Raw genomic sequence first — 19,736 nt, forward strand, 5'->3', positions numbered from 1 at the left:
CTATTTACATGTCTATTACGGCATATAAAATGTCACTTTTCCATAAATCATCACTTCGGATTCGAAGCAGCAGCATGATATTGACGTTTTGTAGATGTAGTTTGACTATTTCTTTATATTTCAATTTACTGATGAGGTAGATTATAATTATCCTTCTAGTATAAATAAATATATTTGACTTCCAATCAAAAAATCCATCTGTCTGGGGGGGATAATATATGTAATTATTTGATCTATAGGATTAGCATTAATAGTAGCAATTATACTAATAATATTATGCACAATAATCTCAAAAACATCTAAAAAAGATCGAGAAAAAACATCCCCATTTGAATGTGGATTTGATCCAAAAAGATCAGCACGATCTCCATTTTCTATTCAATTCTTTTTAATCGCAGTACTATTTTTAATTTTTGATATTGAAATCGCCATTATATTACCAATCATTTTAACTTTAAAATTAAGCATAACTAAAATATGAATCATAACAATTTCATTATTTGTATTTATTCTAGTTATAGGATTATATCATGAATGAAAAAACGGAGAATTAGAATGAGCTAAATAAAAATTGGGGTTGTAGTTAAAATATATAACATTTAATTTGCAATTAAAATATACTAATACATTAGTCTACCTCACTTAAGGTAATGAAGTAAAACCTTACATTTAGTTTCGACCTAAAATTAGGATAATTATATCCCTTATCTAAAAATTAATTGAAGCCAAAGTTGAGGCCTTTCATTGTTAATGAAAAAATTGATTATTATAATTAATCCAATTAAAAGGGAATGAAGTATCTAAAAGAAGCTGCTAACTATCTTTTAAAGCGGTTTAAATCCGTTTTTCCCTTATTTATATAGTTTAATATAAAACCCTTTATTTTCAATAAAGAAACAAGATTTATCTTTATAAATACTTGAAAGGAATTTACTCCTATCCTAACTTCTTCAGAGTTAAACTTTAAAATTAAGTTATTCAAGTAATTAAATTTAAACAAATATTATAAAAAAGAAAATAATTATAAAACTAACTAAATAAATCTTAACATTATTCATTTGATAGATGGAATAAAAAGAATTAAAGTAATTAATTAAATTTAAAAAAGAATTAGAAATCAAAAATTCACCCCATCTAGAATCTATAAAAGATGATCTTACCTTGGAAAAAAATAATGAATTATTATAAATTAAATAAGTTCTAAAAAAAGGTATAAATCACATATAACTAAAGAACTCAATAGTATAATTAAAAATTAAACCAAAAATATTATCATAAATGCTTATTAAAGTTATAACATAACCAACCCAAGAGCCTAATAAAATAAAAATTAAAGGCAATAACTTTATAAAAATAGGAAAACAAACAAAAATAGGATAAGGAAAAATTAATCAAAACAACAAAATAAGAATATTAAAGTCATCAGAAAATTAGTCAAAACAACAAAATATATATATATACACATACAAAAATGAGGCGGTATCAGCTTAAAGTCTACAGGTATGCTACTTCCATAAATTTCAAGCATAATAATTAAAAAGTGCTAAAGCTAATACTTTTTGTTTCGTGATGGGAACAACTATTAGTGAAATGATGTGAATTAAAAATTATAAGGACCATTGGACAAGTCAGTGAAATTATACCAACAGTTATTTTAGCAAATCAGTTTGTATTTATGAAACAGGAATCTGTAGTGTGTCAAACCCCACCTCCATAGTTAAAGATTAAAAGAGATGTAACCCCCTCTACCAAATATTAATTCTCTCATAGCTTACACTTTTTTTCATATGAGAGCCTATCCTTGTCAACAGAGAGAGATCAACAAGGAAACATCAAAGAAGAAGGAATCTTAAAATCCCCTAATATTTTTATCTGTTTAAAACTTGATCATAAATAAAAATCAAAACTTCTTTTCTACGTGACTTTAAGTTTAACTACATCATAGAATACTGAAAGTGAGGAAAATAAAATAGAATTAAGTCATTTATTTGATTGCTTATACAAGAAAAATGATGTATTTAAAAGGTGTAAATCCATAGACTAAAATATAACCCTGACAAGTTATATTAGCGATAAAAACTAGAGACAAAAGAAAACAGGGAATAGAATTCCTCAGCAAACAGTTTTCCATTGGGACGAGGATTTAAGGAAAATATGAGAAAATGGAAGAGGGTTCAGAAGGAAAAGGGGATTTAGGAAGCGGAGAACGGCCGAATGATATTCAGTCTGGGTTAATGCAACATCTTAGAGCTGTCTTTAATATAAAGAGTGGTTATAAAACATTTGGAGAAACGTTAAGTCCTGTTGGTTTTGAAGTAGGGCATTGCGATTCAGTCCATCGCTAAAACAAAAGATTCTACTCAACAAAGCCACAGTTTCTGAGTGTCCTCACACTCACCAACGTACCTAGAAGTACTTTTCTACTTTTCTTAATTATTAAAAATAAAAATGATATATTTCATTCATAAATAAATATGAATAGTGAAATCATTTAACACTTCAAGAGAATGTTTGAAGCTACTTTAAAAAAGGAACTGCAAGCTTAGATTTGGAGTTATTTTGTCAAAAGTGGAAAAGGTACTCTTATTTCGCTTCAACTCTGCAATATCTAGCAAGTTTTTATAGTGAAACTTTATTAGTAAAATATTTATTTTATTTTATAGTCTCGAGAAAGGAATCATACTTTGACTTCTAGAACCTAGGCACAAGATTCATGTTGACCATTATAATTAGTTATAGTCGGTTTGAAGTCACTTGATTTACCAAAACAAAAATATGCGATTTGGTACCAATGACTTTCCTCTTTAGTCTTAGGAGAAAATTTCCGTCAAGAGAGAAACTTTTTATTTAAAAAACCAGTGGTACCCAACTGCATAGGGTTGCTACACACACAACTACTGAGGCTATTTGGACAATTGCTTATTATTCTTATATTACACAGGCATAGTCAATAAATATTAAATTGCATAAAAGCAGTGCATGATTTTCTTTCTTATTGTTTTAGTTCTTTAATATTTTTTTCAAGTTTTTAATTTTTTTTATATTTATAAAATTATTAATTTTTTCTTCTATTATTAACCTATATACCTACATCCAATTCTCTCTTAGTAGAATAAATAGTAAAAATCATAAATATAGAAAAACCTATATGGTCATGCGCAAATATATCTAATTAAAATCTAAAAAAAAACCTCGACATACATGCATAAAAAAATAAATACATGTAAATAAAAGCAATAAATATATACGTAATAATTGTAAACATTTAGAAACTAAGACGCAATAAATGTAACAATAACAAATAGAAAAAGTAATCAATAAATATTAGAAAAGTAAAATACATAATAGCAATAATTTAGAGTGTCCTCCAGGTTAAAATAACTTTAAATATCCAATCATTAAAAAAATTGGGTCAATAAAAGTACCGGAAAAAATCCGTTTCCGGTTTTAACCGACCGATTATTCCTATATCAGGCCTGTAGTCACGTGCCTCTTGTCCTTAAAATAACTTTTCGTCTCCATTTTTTTTAGCCATACCCTGGCTTAGGCCACAAATTGAAATCGAGTTAGTTTTAGTGAGAAAGAATTTGATTGACTTTTTATAATATTTATACATTTGTTGTGTAAACGGTCACCTGTTGAGCATTATGAAGTTAAATCACTTCATCTGATTCCTTCGACAATCAAGAAAAACAGTGTAGAAATTTTTTAGATCCTATACCCTGACAATAGAGAAAGCCGGCCACTTTAAGTGGCCTTTTACTATAGTTTGTTTAAATATAAAAAAAAAAATTAACTTTTTTTTTGTTAATATGCTTAGTTCTAGAATTTTTTTTGCTATATACTTATATTATCAATGCTTACTATTAATGTTAAATTATCAGTTTCTTCTTTTATCCCAAGAGTAGTAAATTAAGCTACAGACTGTACCTTATGAATAGTTGTACGTAGGGTTTGTCGGTTTTTAAAACCGGGTTTTAAAAACCGTTTTTTTTTTTTTTAGAAAATTATGAAATTCGAAAACCGGCTTTTTAGTAGAAAATATCGGTTTTCTATAAAATATCGAATTATTATATCAGGCTTTAAAAACGATTAAGCCTAGTTCGGTTGCAAGTGAGAGGGTATTTTCTATTTTGGGGAATTTTGTGAATAAACTAAGGAAACGGCTAAATAGCAAATCGATAGACGTCCTCTTTTTTCTAAAATCATATTTCATTAAACAAAAAGTAAATAGAATATTCAAATTTATATTAAAATTGCCCGGAATAGAAAATACTCGGTCCTTTACTTAATTATCTTTAAAACTAAAATTGATTTTAATAAGTATGTATGCTCTTGTCTTTGGGCTTTGATTATAATTTATATTATATAATACACGGTTATATATTTTCTAATTGTTTTTAATAAGTATCCATCTGTATCTAATAACATTGTTTTTTAAAAAAATAATGTGGTTATAATAAAAATATTAAAATATATTGTTTTTATTTATTAGAACCCTTCGCTGAATAACTCGTTTCACTATCATAAAAATATTTACATCCTTTTATGTGAAAATTATGCATAAACAACGAATAATTGTTTTTAAAGTTATTTAATCCTGGTCAACTATTATTTCTTTGTTCTACTAAATTGCATAAAAAAAATTTACCATACTATCTATAAAATTGAACAGTAAATAATTTCAGTCAAAAACTGCTTTTAATCACTCTAAATTTTCTGTTAAAATTTTTTGTTCGAATTACAGAATGTTCGAGCAATAAAATTTTTTATAAAAATTCAAAACCGGTTACAACCGGTTTTCTGAAAAATTACGATTCGAAAACCGGTTTTCTAAAATGTCGGTTTTTGTATAAACCCTAGTTGTACGTTGCAGTCAATAATACACAAGACTGTTTAATGTATTTGTATAGTTCTTTTTATTGCTTTTTTATCTCCTTCATTTTTTAAATCGATTTCCATTTCTTCACTAAGTATACTTTAATATTTATTCCGCTGGACATTTACCAAAAAAAAGTTAGATAAATTTGTTTTCATACTCATACCTACACCAGATGAATCCAGTAATTTTATTTCGCTTCCTTCTCTATTATCTTTCATATATTATACCAATCTTTCCCCTTTTACTTTTCATATTTCTTTTTTATATCTTTCCTTTTTATTAGATTATTACTTTCCTTTTGTTTTCCTTAATTCTTTTTTATTTGTCTTACCCGTCATATTAGATATAATACTATTTCAAATTAATATTCATCTATCTTGTATAACTTCTATATGTTTATATAATATTATTATTTTTCTCATATTGCTTCATATAATTTAACTATGACAGTTTGGCTATTTTCTTGTTTTTCTTAGCTCTAATGAAGTCAAGCGTTGACATTGGTGTACAATAAATAACGAAATATGATCATGATAACATAAGATGATAACACACGATTGTATGTTTTATTTTTTATTATATCCCCAGTCATCATCTCCTAGATACATATTATTCACCAGTTGACTATTATAATTGAGGATATAAGAGCAAAAGTGGTCTAAATCTCAAAATCACTTACATCATAATTGCATTTCATTTCGATTAAAAACAGATTCATTTGTGTTTTAACTCTATTTTGTGAAATAACCACTTTAGCGCTTATAACGTATATTATTCTTATACTAGATATATGCATGTTGCTATAAGCTGTAATATGTAATAGTGGCTAATGTAACCTGTGTTGCAGACCAACAAGTACCAGCCTCTAATAAAGGACCTGCCTTTGGTGTTGCAGTGCAGCAGCTCAGCCGTCGGGGTGACGAGGGTCAGCAGTGAGTCCCAGTGCCCTATGTTGAGTCGCCGACGCCGCTGGCTTCCACCACAACCTGCCGGCCCTTCCAGGAAGCTCAGGTTCCAGCTGGCCAAGGAACGGAAGGCCTCCACTACTTTGGGTATCATCATGTCCGCCTTCACTATCTGTTGGCTGCCCTTCTTTGTCCTCGCTTTGGTCCGCCCCTTTCTCAGCGATCCCGGAGCAATCCCCAACTCCTTGTCCTCCCTTTTCCTCTGGCTCGGCTATGCCAACTCTCTCCTCAACCCTGTCATTTACGCGACACTAAATCGCGACTTTCGGCGCCCCTTCCAGCAGATCCTCTACTTCCGCTGCGGCTCCCTTAACCACATGATGCGGGAGGAGTTCTACCAGTCGCAGTACGGTGACCCCGTCCACATTCAGGACGAGCCGACCTGCGACGTGATGCCCGTGTCCGAGCTTCGCAGCGGTCACGAGTCCTTCCTGTGATAGGTACGGCCTTCTCCCGCAGAATCCGGGATGCTCTAAGGCCACAACCCTACCAACCTTACTTTAGTTACCCTCAATGTATAAAAGACTTTCTATAATAATACTCGTACTTACAGAAAATAAGGGAAATCAAAAAGATTTAAGGCCAAGTAAATTTCTACCCTAAAATTATTGAAAACAAAAATTAAATTCTTCAGATAGGTTTTTTCGGTACAAACTCCAATGTATCTTTACTAATCCTATATATACATCTCCAATAATATATTTTGAAATAAAAATAAGAAATATCCCCAAGTGTGACGGAATAAAGGAATAAAAATTGTTACCAACGTCAACCTCCAATATAACATTAAATTTACAACGACTCGATAAGTGATTGATTGTATTTGATAAATTTTTAATCCTTTCTACCTGGGCTGGATGATGTACAGTTTAAATTTTAAAATTTCGATGTAAACATTAAATCTTTTGTAATTCCTAAGATGTGCACAACTATGTAAATAACTACTATCTGTTTCACGTTACTTAGTATTTTTATAATCACAAATGAATCATAAATAATCTTTCTTTATTCTGAATAAACCAATATAAATTATACATCTACACTTTGTATTAATATTAAATGTAAATATTGTATACTTTGAAATTAATTAATCTCTAAAAAAAAAAATATTGATGATGGAAATAATTCGAGAAAAATGAAATAACCTGTATTTATTAAATTATCAGGTTTATTCCTAATAATTAAAATTAATAAAAACAAATGATTCATTTAATCAGCTACATTACCATTATTATCAATCGATTAAATCTTATTTCGATTAAATTGAATATTTAATAAGAATGGCATGATTTATTGCTTTTCATTTATATTTCATTTAATCTTTATAATTATCCATCCTATATTCTAAAACGACTTCAAAATGAATGACAAATTCAAAATCCTTTGAACCCACCAAAGTATTAAAAAACCTGTGGTGCAGTTAATAAATATTTTATTCAAAATTTACAGTTAAGGATTTTATAGGAACGTGTTAAGGTGGGACCAAAAAAATTCTTGTTTTTGCATCAAGTAAGTATCCAAAATTTGCCCCAACCGAAGCGACGATATAGTATCATGTAACATCGTTTTTTTACAAAAAAGAAAAATGTAAGACTTGCCAAGGGGCAATATAAAAGTACAGTCAAGATTTGAATAAGAAAGTTTAAAATTGAATACAAAAATTCTTAAGAATAAAAATAAACTCAAAATAAATTTGAGTTTTCTATTAATGGCAAAATATTTTCAGTAGAGAGAGGTTATTTTTCAATCTAACAGCGTTTGAAATTTTATAAATCAATATTTTTTAATCACTAAAATTAATTAATGTAAACATTTTAGGAAAGCTAAACCCCAATTTGATATTTTCGTTTTTCAATTTATATCTGACATGTTAAAAAGTATATTTCGCAACTTGAGGATTTTATTATTTATCCGCTTATATTTGTCAATAATATCAAAAATTCAGAAGAAGAAAAAGCGTAGCTGATAACCAAAACAATAACTGGATCAAACTTAGATTAAAAAACTTTCCCAACCAAGTTTTATAACTTAAATTAAATAAAAACAAGAATTTGTCTTATTTTTTTTTCTATCCCAAAGAAGAAGTAGAGAGTAAAAGCGAAAATAAAAACTTTAAAACAATGTAGAAAACAATTCACTTACTCCGAGTTAGGTTGGTAACACGATTTGCAAATTCAAACGTCATAGAATAGAGTTTTCTTCTTTATCCTGTGAATTCTTTTTCAATTTCTATTATTATATTAAGTCAATAAATTTTCAGAATAATATACACAATGAAAAGTAAATTATATAATTCTTATTTATTTTATTTGTAATAATTTACATTATATATTTATTTTTTCATATATAAATACAAGACATTTAATCACTTTTACTTGTTCACGAGAGCTACTACTAAAATGATCCGTATAAAATTTGTACTAAAAGTTTTGATGAGCGTGGAAAAACAATTAAATTGAGTTTGTAATTTTTCTAAATTGACATTATATCCATCTAGCCCAGGATTACCAAGAATTGAGAAGTTCAGAATTTTAGTCTTAAAGAAAAAATGCAACAAGAAATATCTAGTCATTTTTAGTCTGGTAGTTTACTGTCTTGTTAATCTTCTATCTGTAAATATAGATGTAGTTTAATATTTGTACATAATTTTGTGTGTATTGGTATTTTGTATTGAGTAGGTGTCTAATTAACCTATTTATTTGTAGTTAAGGAGAGTGTTTTTGTAAATATTATTTGGTTCAATATATATTTATGTATGTATTAATAATACAATTTATTCAAATGAGTATGTTTTTTCGTGCTGAAGCCGACGTCTTTAGGGATGTGCTTAGCGTTACCATGGATACAGGGATATTGTGTATATATTAGTAAACATAACTGTAAAGATAATATTTATGGAAGAATATGTTTTTATTGTGAATATTTTCACAACAATAAATGTTTAAAGAATTATTGGTCTAAGCTGTGATTAGGAGAAAATCCTAAAAACACAGACTTGAGCGAGGTGGACCAAAGTATATTTTAAAAAAATGTTCAATTTTAGCAATAAAATGCAGATATAATGAGTGACGAATTAAAATTATAAAATACTGGTACAGTAAATGAACCCTGAATAAAATGAAAAAAAAAGAAATATTAATTATAAGAGAGGTGTTGTAATTTATAAAGCTGTTTCAATTGCTATATTTATATAATTTTATTAAATCTTAATCAAATTTATAAAATAAGTAAGAAGGGGTTTCTTCGAATCCCGAATTTGACCATAACCTGTAGTTACCATTTTGCTGTTTTTTAGTTTTAATATTGTTCGACATCTTACTGTAATTATTATTAGTCAAGAAATATGTTCATGTAATATATCCTAATTGTTATAAGTGGACATAGATAAAATTCGCCTAAAATGTAATATGTGAGTAGATGTTCCAAAAAAAAAAAAAAAAAAAAAAATGAATTTAGAAAACAGAGCACCCTAACTTAGGATAAATGTAAGTTTGTTTTTGTATGTGTCAGCTTTCGAAAGACTAACATAGTATTCGTACAAAATGAGTGTAAATATGTAATTTTTATTTTAATAGTTTTCTCACTTTTTATTTTGTTAATTGTTTCCTTTTTTTTTTTGTTTTTGTAAATACTTTTTGCTGTAGCTGTCTTTCGGTTCACCCTTAGTGAACGATTGTTCATTGTGATATATGCTAGAAATTGTGAGGAAGTGGTGCTTCTAGATGAGCATTGAGGTCAAAGTTTAAAGAAGTGAAAAAGATGCTTTCGAATAACATTTATGATAAAATAAACATAATAATAAGTTAAGCATACTCTTTAGCAATCTATGGCGATAGCAATTTTTAATCGATTTCTCTGTCAATTCTATATAACACTGATCAACTTGAAGTCAGGAATTTTTTCTGAGCCTTGTGTAGGTGTAGTCAGTCATTAAAATGAAATTAATATATTTGTTTCTCCATCACTTGAGATTATTATTTTTTTAAATAGATTATATCTTGAGATTTTTTCTAAGAGAATCTGTATCGATTCATCTCATTGTTCTATTACTATTTATTATAATCAAGCCTAAGTAAAGGTAACAATCATTACAACATTTTTATTAATCATTGTAGTTTAAGGATGATTATATTTTTCTGTTTTTTCCACGAATATGTAAATAATTTGGATGTGTAAATTTTCAAAATAAAACTATTCTAATAATGAACTCTTTTATTGTCATTTGTGCCCTTCATTGATCCATTTAGGAAATAAATAGGCTAAACAATAATTAAACTAATATATTTTATAAACAGTAAGGTTAGATGGTATCATTATAGTAAAATTTAATAATTGAATAATTAATAAAAGAATAAAAAAAAAACGAATTAGTGATCTCTGGGAGCAGTGGCATGCGCAAACCCCAGCACACTACCACACTCACCCCGTATGCCAGAAATGGCAAGGGAGGAAAAAAAAAAATAATATATCATTATAGTATATATCAAAAAGTAATTTTAATTATAACAATTACAAGATTACTGATTTAATCGATGTATTAATTTATTTTTTGAGAGTGGCTTATGTTAATGATAACACCAACTTCAATGATCCGAATTTCTCTCGACGTTTTATTTTAAAATAAAATTACCAACGTTTCGGCCCATGCGCCATTATCAGTGAGACAAGCTCAATCATTGAATTGTCACAATTGATTTAAATTGTCTTTGTTTTGCAGGCTAATTAACATTGTAATAAATCTTAAAAAAACAAATATTAATTTAAAAAAATAAATAATCCATTTAGGAAATAAATAGGCTAAACAATAATTAAACTAATATATTTTATAAACTGTAAGGTTGGATGGTATCATTATAGTATATATAAAAAAGTAATTTTCATTATAAAATTTACTAGATTACAGATTTAATAGATGTATTAATTTAATTTTTGAGAGTGGCTTATATTAATGATAACACCAACTTCAATGATCCGTATTTCTCTCAACGTTTTATTTTAAAATAAAATTACCAACGTTTCGGCCCATGGGCCATTATCAGTGAGACAAGCTCAACCATTGAATTGTCACAATTGATTTAAATTGTCTTTGTTTTGCAGCCTAATTAACATTGTAATAAATCTTAAAAAACCAAAAACAAATATTAATTTAAAAAATAAATAATCCATTTAGAAAATAAATCAGCGAAACAATAATTAAACTAATATATTTTAAAAACTGTAAGGTTGGGTGGTATCATTATAGTATATATCAAAAAGTAATTTTCATTATAAAATTTACTAGATTACTGACTTAATATATGTATTAATTTATTTTTTGAGAGTGGTTTATATTAATGATAACACCAACTTCAATGATCCGAATTTCCCATGAGTCATTTTCAGTGAGACAAGCTCAATCATTGAATTGTCACAATTGATTTAAATTATCTTCGTTTTTCAGGCTAATTAACCTTGTAATATATCTTCAAAAAACAAATATTAATTTAATATAATATTGGAGAATTAAAATAAATTTCAATAAATCTCTCCAAATCAAATTTACCCTTCTTTGTAAACCCATGACCTCTTGCCCCACAGTATCCTTTAATAATACCCCACTCATTCCTGTCGAACAGATCCGTTACCTAGAACTACATCTGGACAAACGACTGCCATGGAATCCTCATACATTACTGAAAAGACAGGAGTACTCGTCGATTCCGACTATTACAACATTTACTAGACAAACGATCTAAACTTTCAATCCATTGCAAAAGACTGATCTACCTCACAATAATAAGGTCTATCTGGAAATACGGAGTTGAGCTTTGGAGCTCCACTAAAACTTCGAATTCCTCTCGTATCCAATCTTTACAATCCAAACTCATTCGTAGGCGTCTGAAAAGAAGATGGCCCCGAGATCTTCGTCTTTAGTAATGTAATTGGAGTTCTATTGATGGGTAGGTTCTCCACTTGTTTTTATCACGTTATATTATATCCAATATCAATTTTACTTGCTGTATATAATTTTAAATAGTTGTAAATAACAATAAAGAAAAATCATAATAGTTTCAATTAAATTTTATAAAATGGCTCACTGGTTTGTAACCATACAAAACTATCCTGCAAAGGATAATAATACAAAACGATAGTTTTGTATTTGATATTGCGAGGTTTGTAAGTGAATAGCCAATTTATAAAATTTAAGTGAAACTATTATGATAACATAATATTTGTTTTTGTTTTTTGAAAATATATGACACGGGAAATTAGCATGCAAAACAAAGAAAATTTAAATGAATTTAATGATTGAGGTTGTCTCCTTGAAAATTTGTTGTAGCACTATAGACACTTCTGTTAATATTTTGTGCAAACCACAAACTATTCTAACATTACATAAAATAGAGATGACTTCAATCCTTTGAAATTCTGGTAATGCTCTGTTGGAAAAGTTAAATACTAAACATTATTTCAAAATTCTTTATGCAGTTTGGGTAATGTTTTTTTTCTTTATATTTTATTAATTAAGATCTTCTCTGCATTTGAATCCAAAGTAAGTTTGACGCGTTGACGCGTCAACAAGCTGTTTTTCTGCAACTATTAATTAATATAATTCATTGATGAATGTCGTTGGTTATAACAAGAATAAACTTGTTGATCATTAGAATTCAAAATTATTCAATAAACTTTTTATGTTCAAATCTTAGTATTTGAAAAACGTATTCGAATTCTAAAGATAGTTTTACTATATTTTCGTCAATTATTAATAAAATATTATTCTCATTTCATTCTTCAATATTGAATAAACGTTGGAAGATTTTTAAAATAAAAAGTTGGAGAGAAATTTGGATCATTGAAGTTGGGGTTATTATTATTACAATAACTTTATTTTGAAATTGGAGTAACAAAATATTAATTACAAGTAATTGCAATAATTTACATTTTTATTCTACATTAATTGATAGGTCTTCAGTAATAATGAGGTAGCTCCATTTATGATCTTTCTTCAATAAAACCGAATTCATAGGAAAAAAAAATACTCTTTTTTTTGTTGTAAAAATTGAGAAGCTCCGACCTTCAGTCCCAACGTTTTCTACTAGATAGAACCACCTATATTTGCTTTAATGGTACAAGAAGGATGTAACTTCTAAAAATGTATCTGAAATACATTGGAGCTGTGCCCAACGATGATGGTCAGTGTATCTTAATACTAAAATCTATATTAATTGAAAAATAAATAAATAAATGAAAAAGAGTTATCTCAAAAACTGGACATGGAAAACCTTTTCTTTTATTTAATGAAAGTTTGTATAATGGTATGCATAAAACTTCTTGATTACTTAACGCTCAACATGGAATATTTTACAATACATTTTAAAATTGAGCTTCACCTCTACACCTGTAATATGTCCATTTCAGACCAACCACAAATTCATTTGCCCATGGGACCATCTTAAACCAGGTAAGTAAAAAAAATATTGTTTTAGCTGTATAACTGGGTGAATGAGTTCAGCCTATTTTAAAACATATTTTAATTTTGAGCTATTCAAGAAGTGAAGGAAGTATTTTTTTTTAACTACTAAGTAACTAATAGTTACTGGCTACATGAAATAAAAATTTCTTATTTAGCAGGTAAAATAGCAACTGATCTCTGGGTGGAAGCAAGACATTCTCTAAGTCTAAGGCTATTATTATTTAATATTAAATAAATTAATTACTACCACATAACATAAAGTACAGAAAGATACATTTAAGAAGAACAATTATAATAATATAGGTAGATAACCTATTTTTAAAAGTACAATCTATAACAGCAAAAGTGGCCTTGCCCACGAAATCTTCGAAACCCGAAAATTAGATTTTTAAAATTAAAAATTGATTTTTTTTTAGACAATTGATGTGAACCAGTTGTGCGCGAGGATAAAATTTCTATTGACCATCCTGAAGGTTGACCAAAGATAGGGGCAAGAGGAAGGGCCTGCCTTGAGAAAGTATTTTCGTGGAATGTACAAAGGATTAATTCAACGCTAGTTCCCGAGAAGAGGATTCCATGACGGAGGTAGAGAAACCAGAGTGGACGAGGAAAACTTATCGCTGTCCCGTGTATACTCTCACCCATGCGAAGAAGAGTTCCACGCCAGTGCGAGGAAGATGTCCGAAAATACGCGTGAGCACCTTCTTTGGCGACAAGAAACCAGAGGAGATGAAATCCAGAAGCAGCGGTCGACGAGAATACCGCAGATATCACGATTAACCCAAGAGTGGACACCTGGTGGCTCAATGCCCGCGTACTCAAGACCTTGAGTGCGGTACAGAAGGACAAATTGCGAGGCAATGTTCATACGGCTACCGTAGGCAAGACTCAGGTCAAAGAGTTAGATAGAAGTTAATACTCCGAGGTTGCGGTGGCGAAAAATCCCCCATAAAAAGAACTCAAAGATTCCACAGTTCCAAGTGTTGGGCGTCTCTGAAACTAAGTAAGAAAGCCTAAACAAGGAAGGATGAGCGCTAGAGAAGTTGCGGAGTGGAAACAGGCACTCCAATTGCAAGCATGGCTATGACATTTAGTCACCCTAGGTTGGGCCCTGTAACGTAGAGGAGGAAGCAGAAATTAGGTTGGGCCAATAGTGGGCTAAAGAGGATAATATAACTATGCATGTAGTAGGGAAAATACCACGGAAGTACAATATGATAAGGGAAGTTTACTCAGGGAGGTAGGTGTGTAAATTAAAAACACCTCGGGTAAATGGTACATTAGGATCGGTGGTAGGAGGTAAAGATGCCAACAAAGCATTTGGGATGAAGGAGTAGGAATAGGAGCGATCGAGCATGCGAAGGATTACAGAGACTTGCCGGATATAGGACATTGCAGACTATGTTGATACATTTTCAAGGATGGGGACGTCATAGAAGTAGGGGAAAAACTGTCCATGAAATTGCCTTTAAACAGGATAAAATAATGTATATAAGGAAAAGACGATATCCGCAAACACTGTGGTAGCATATTAAGGAGGAGTTAAACAATTCCAGGCAACAAGCCATAATAGTTGATACAGCGGTCAAAAACACAATAAATCGCCAGGAACATTAGGACGCAGGCAGAGTACAGTGTGACAGGATCACGATCTGGTCACAAACAGGCGTTCGGGAGAAGCGAAAAGTAATTTGCAGAGCACTGAACGAAGCCATTAAAAAGCCAGTCATCTGGGAGAAGGTCCGGAAACTATGGCGAATGGAACAAATTGGGGTGGATAGAGTGCTCATCAGGTGCGCAGGGATGGTGGAAACCATTCGAGATTGTAACCGGCTAAAATAGATAACGTTAGCATTATATCAAGTCAAAATCACCATCGGGAGATAAACAACTTAAACCAACTTAATTAGTATAAAAATCACTACTACTACACAATTACTATGAATAATAGGATAATATTGAATGATAATATAAAATACAAATATCCATAAGCGGCACATTTACTTCTGTTGTAGTATGCAGCGCATAATAAAGGAGACAATAAGGGACTGCTGATCAGAAACCACCCCGCACTCGACAGGAAGAAAGGCTGACCGCCGACGGACCCTTCAACGATTTACAAGTAGACTGATTCACATGCCGAGGGTATATGTGATACCTTTGGCAGAAGTGGTATTGGAGGCTCTTGTGGTACATAGTCCCAATTTTGTGAAGTCCCAGATAGAGGGGAATTTGGCACTGCGGCCATCAGAGAGTAGGTAAGAGTTCAGGATAGAGTGTGGTATCTCAACAAACCGGGACACCTAATTGAACATTTGCAAAGTACCCTTAGTGATCACTTACGAGTATACCAAGTTGAAAAAGCTCTCACTATTAAGAGTATGAATGTATCAAGGAAGAGAAGAACGGTTCATGTTGAACAATTAAGATTCCCTATACTAGGGGCTTATTTGGGGGCTGCATTGTAAACTGCAATTTTTGACCACCGCTATTTTATTTATTTATTATTATTTTTTTTTTTTTACTTTTTTGCTAATGCCACTCCAGCATAGTGCGTAAATGGGATAAAGTGTTGAATCAAGAACCACTCTATTTTATTATGTTTTGTATTCTTCACTTACCTGTTTTAGGGTTTACGAATGATGCCCGTAAACTGGTGGGGGGAGTTACGGCCTCAGTGTGTATATACAATTTTAGTGTAATATATACAATAAATAAATATATACAAGTGTAATATATACAAATTTTGCAAAAAGAGGATTTAGTATTACAATAAAGTAGCATTCAATTGCCTTTGTGTGGGCTCTATCACGAACTTCTTTTTCTATTTTTTATTTTTTCGACCAGTATTGATATCTATATAAGTTATATATACATAATTTACTACTTATGAGCTGTCGTTAAGTTAACATAAAAAAAACTCTGAGCTAATGCTTTTCATAGAGATTTCAGGTGTTTATTTACATCGACAGGGAGTATCAAGGCGGACAATATGTCTTATCATATAATAACTTATGAATATAAGTAGAGAGAGAGAGAGAGAGAGAGAGAGAGAGAGAGAGAGATTTTATTGTTCTTGAAATTATTTACAATTATACAATAAACCATGATGCTCTGAGACTACAGTGCCTCATTGAGCAATTCAAATTATTCACGTTTCTGGGTACAATATAAGTTTTTTTTTTTTTTTTTTAAAACAAGTACAACAGATAACTAAAAAGAAAAGAATATTTTTAAACATGTTAACTTCTTAAAAAACAAAACAAAAAAGAGATAAAATAAGAAGAAAATAAACAAATGAAAAGGCTAATGAAACAATAAGAATGAAATGAAAATGTATGCCTTCTGGAAATATTAGGTACATAAAATGATACTATAAATACGAGTTAATTACAAAATAAAATCCTTCTTAAACAAAAGAACAAAATTAAAATTAAATAAGAAAGAGATTAAAAATATAAGAATTTTTGAGAATATTCTCAGATAAAATTATATATATAAAATAACATTCTTTTTGCCAAATTAATTAAGAGAAAAAATAAATAAATATATACAAAATAAGATAAATCAATGAATAATATTCATATCAATGAATAAAAAAATAAAAACAAATAACATTCTTCTTGTTATGACCAAAACAAGATTTAAAATATACTACCCAATGGGACTGTTGAATAAACGAAATAATCTTCTTGTAAATTCGAAGTTATTAAAAATAATATTTTTCTAAAAGTGACAAAATAAAATTATATAATTTAAAATCCTTATGAAACTATTGAATAAACAAAACAAAACAAAACAAAAAATAAATAAATTTTCATTTCATTTGATCGAAATATTCACTCTCCCGAATTCCTCCTCTCAGATCCTCCCCAGTGACCCGCTAAACAAATTCACTATTACAAAGCTATGTGAGATCAAACCAGAGAAATACTAGTCATAGCAGTAGATCAGTTTACAGAAAAACAAATAAATACATTTTACTAAAACAAAACAAATAAATAGATTTAAAGGGAAATGTAATAAAAGGTTGGTCAAAAGAAATATTTGATTGGATAAAAAAGCCTAAAAACAAAATAAAAATGATAATAATAATAAAATAATTGTATGAATAAATAAGTTAAAATACACAAATTGACAGGTCCACCTACTAAAATAAATAAATAAAACAATAATCTAGAGCTAATTCCCATGGAGGTGATGATGATCCCCAAAGTGTCCAAAATAATATTTTCCGCCAAGACGGTAATATCCCCGATGTTAACATCTAGTCCTTCTAAGAAGTTCCTAGTTCTATCCGGTATTGTTTCACGAGATCCAAACCAGAGGCCTCTCACGGTGAACTCTCTCTCCGTCTCGCGGAAATAACAGAAAAAAAAGTAGTCGAAACATTATGAATGCCGACGCTCTTAAACGCCCTCAATGCCCATTAAACATAGCTGACTTGGAAAGTCATTTTAGAAGCCTCTTTGAAAAAGGGATCCTCGCTAAACATACGCATTATGCATTAGGGCGTTCATCGATTTGCAAGCGGTGAAAAAAGCAATTAAATGGACATCATAGACACATCGTCGTGGCCGAGTGGAGTATATTACTATCTAGATATGTTACTATCTGCACGATGTCAACGCTGTAAGAATATGTCAACGCCTTGAAACTTAATATAATTAATGCACCTCTGCGTTGAGTCTCAGGAGCCTACGGTTAGCTGAGAGAATTTGGTTCCCTCTGTCGAACTCCCTCGTGACAACTCCCTCCTCCTAATCCCGTTCATGACAAGCCGGCAAAGAATCAAACATGAATTGATAAAGCTCCTTAAAGAAAAAGAGTACATCTGTTTCGACTCGGTGTATTGATACGCAGATATAGTTGCATTCCCTAAGACCGGAGAAACAACTCTGGACTTGGATCCAACGGCGCGAAAGGAGAATAACCACGTGGGGTGGAAAGATAAAAAAAGGAATTTTATGTAAAATACACCCTTTTCCTAAAAGAAAATGGATTTGGGGGTCTCTAGTTCGGATCTCATGGGACGATTCCAGTACTAGGAGCATTTTAGCATGGGGGATATTGCCATCATGGACGAAAATACTAAATTGGACAGGGCATTATACTTTATCATCTGCATGGCAATTAATTCAGAACTTATTTATCTTAATCTTATTTATTTTTTTTAGACTTTTTAACCTATTTATTACGTATTAACACGGTTGTATTAAATTAATTTATTTCTACCGTTTCATTTATTTTCAAAGTTTTCTTATTATTTCTTTATGTATACTTACTGAAAGTATCAACTTAAATGAGTTCATAAATTTAAAATAACACATGTGAAGTAATCTCAATAATTGAGAAATATCACCAAAAAGTGGGAATATAAGATATGCTAGAGTGGGATGGAATGAGAGAATAAAATATAATATTGATTGGAGAAGATGATCGGGTGGTGCGGTCAGCAAAGAAACAACATAAACAAACAAAAAAAATTATTTATTTATGTCGACGTTTCGACCTGATTTTCAGGTCTTCATCAGGGCTATATAAACAAAAAGACAACAACCATCATTCAGAGTGAAAAAAGTTTATTAATAACTATGGACAAAGACAGTAGTAGATTGATTACATTATTACATGATACATATAAATGTGAGTAATAAATAAATGATACCATAAAAAGAATCTATAAAGAATTAGTTAAATTAATAATAGAGCTTATGAAAAACAAAAAAATAAATATGTTTTTGTTTATTTACGTTGTTTCTTTGCTGACCGCACCCACCGATCATCTTCTCCAATCAGTAATCTACGGTCAACTTTCTACACCTCATTAAAAATATAATATTTTAATATAGTATTTCGTTAACATTATTTGCTTATATTGCCTTTTCAGATTATGCAGTGAGTGACTACACTGTATTTGGACAGCTTTGCTAATTGCCAGTAAAGCAATTCTTTCCCGTTTTGTTTTTCTTTAAAGAATGAAGGTGGTTATAACAATTAGATTTAGGTATATATGTCGGGCAATTAGAAAATAAATTGGAATCATATACTAGAACAACTATCAAGATAACTGAAATAGTAATCCCTGGTGATGAAGTCTGATTTGATCTGTGAGTGAATAGCTAACAAGCTACATTGAATAGCTTTGAGATAACAGTTACTATCCATTACGTATAGCTCTATATAGATAGATGAACAACCCCTACAGCTAGATCACATCACATAAATATCAATGATTACATAACTTCAAAGCGATGCAGACTAAAGGGGCAATTGTTTTAGTATTCAACACTCTTTCAATAAAACATGATAAGGTCATAGAGGTACTGCTGTATCTTCATCTCTCACTCAATGCAAATTATACAATAGTCCTTGTTTAAAATTAGAAATTCAATTTTTGTCTCACTTCTTCAGAATAATTTAGTCAAATAATCCT

At 30.0% G+C, this 19,736-nt stretch overlaps 1 protein-coding gene across 4 annotated transcripts in view; it reads left to right on the top strand.

The window, feature by feature from the left end:
- Positions 1-9,307, top strand: part of 5-HT7 (5-hydroxytryptamine receptor 7) — a gene marked incomplete at its 5' end in the record, with an annotated part of 376,882 nt that extends 367,575 nt beyond the window's left edge. For 2 of the 4 annotated variants that reach the window (XM_067050467.1, XM_067050468.1), the window contains 1 exon segment: positions 5,730-9,307. In XM_067050467.1, the coding sequence (XP_066906568.1) occupies positions 5,730-6,284 (555 nt within the window). In that variant the 3' untranslated portion in view covers positions 6,285-9,307. 4 annotated transcript variants of the gene reach the window in all.
- Between the last annotated feature and the right edge of the window lie 10,429 nt (positions 9,308-19,736).

Source organism: Halyomorpha halys, unplaced genomic scaffold (assembly GCF_000696795.3).
Source record: "Halyomorpha halys isolate HHAL.00 unplaced genomic scaffold, Hhal_1.1 Scaffold536.1, whole genome shotgun sequence".
NCBI classification, from domain to species: Eukaryota; Metazoa; Arthropoda; class Insecta; order Hemiptera; family Pentatomidae; genus Halyomorpha; species Halyomorpha halys.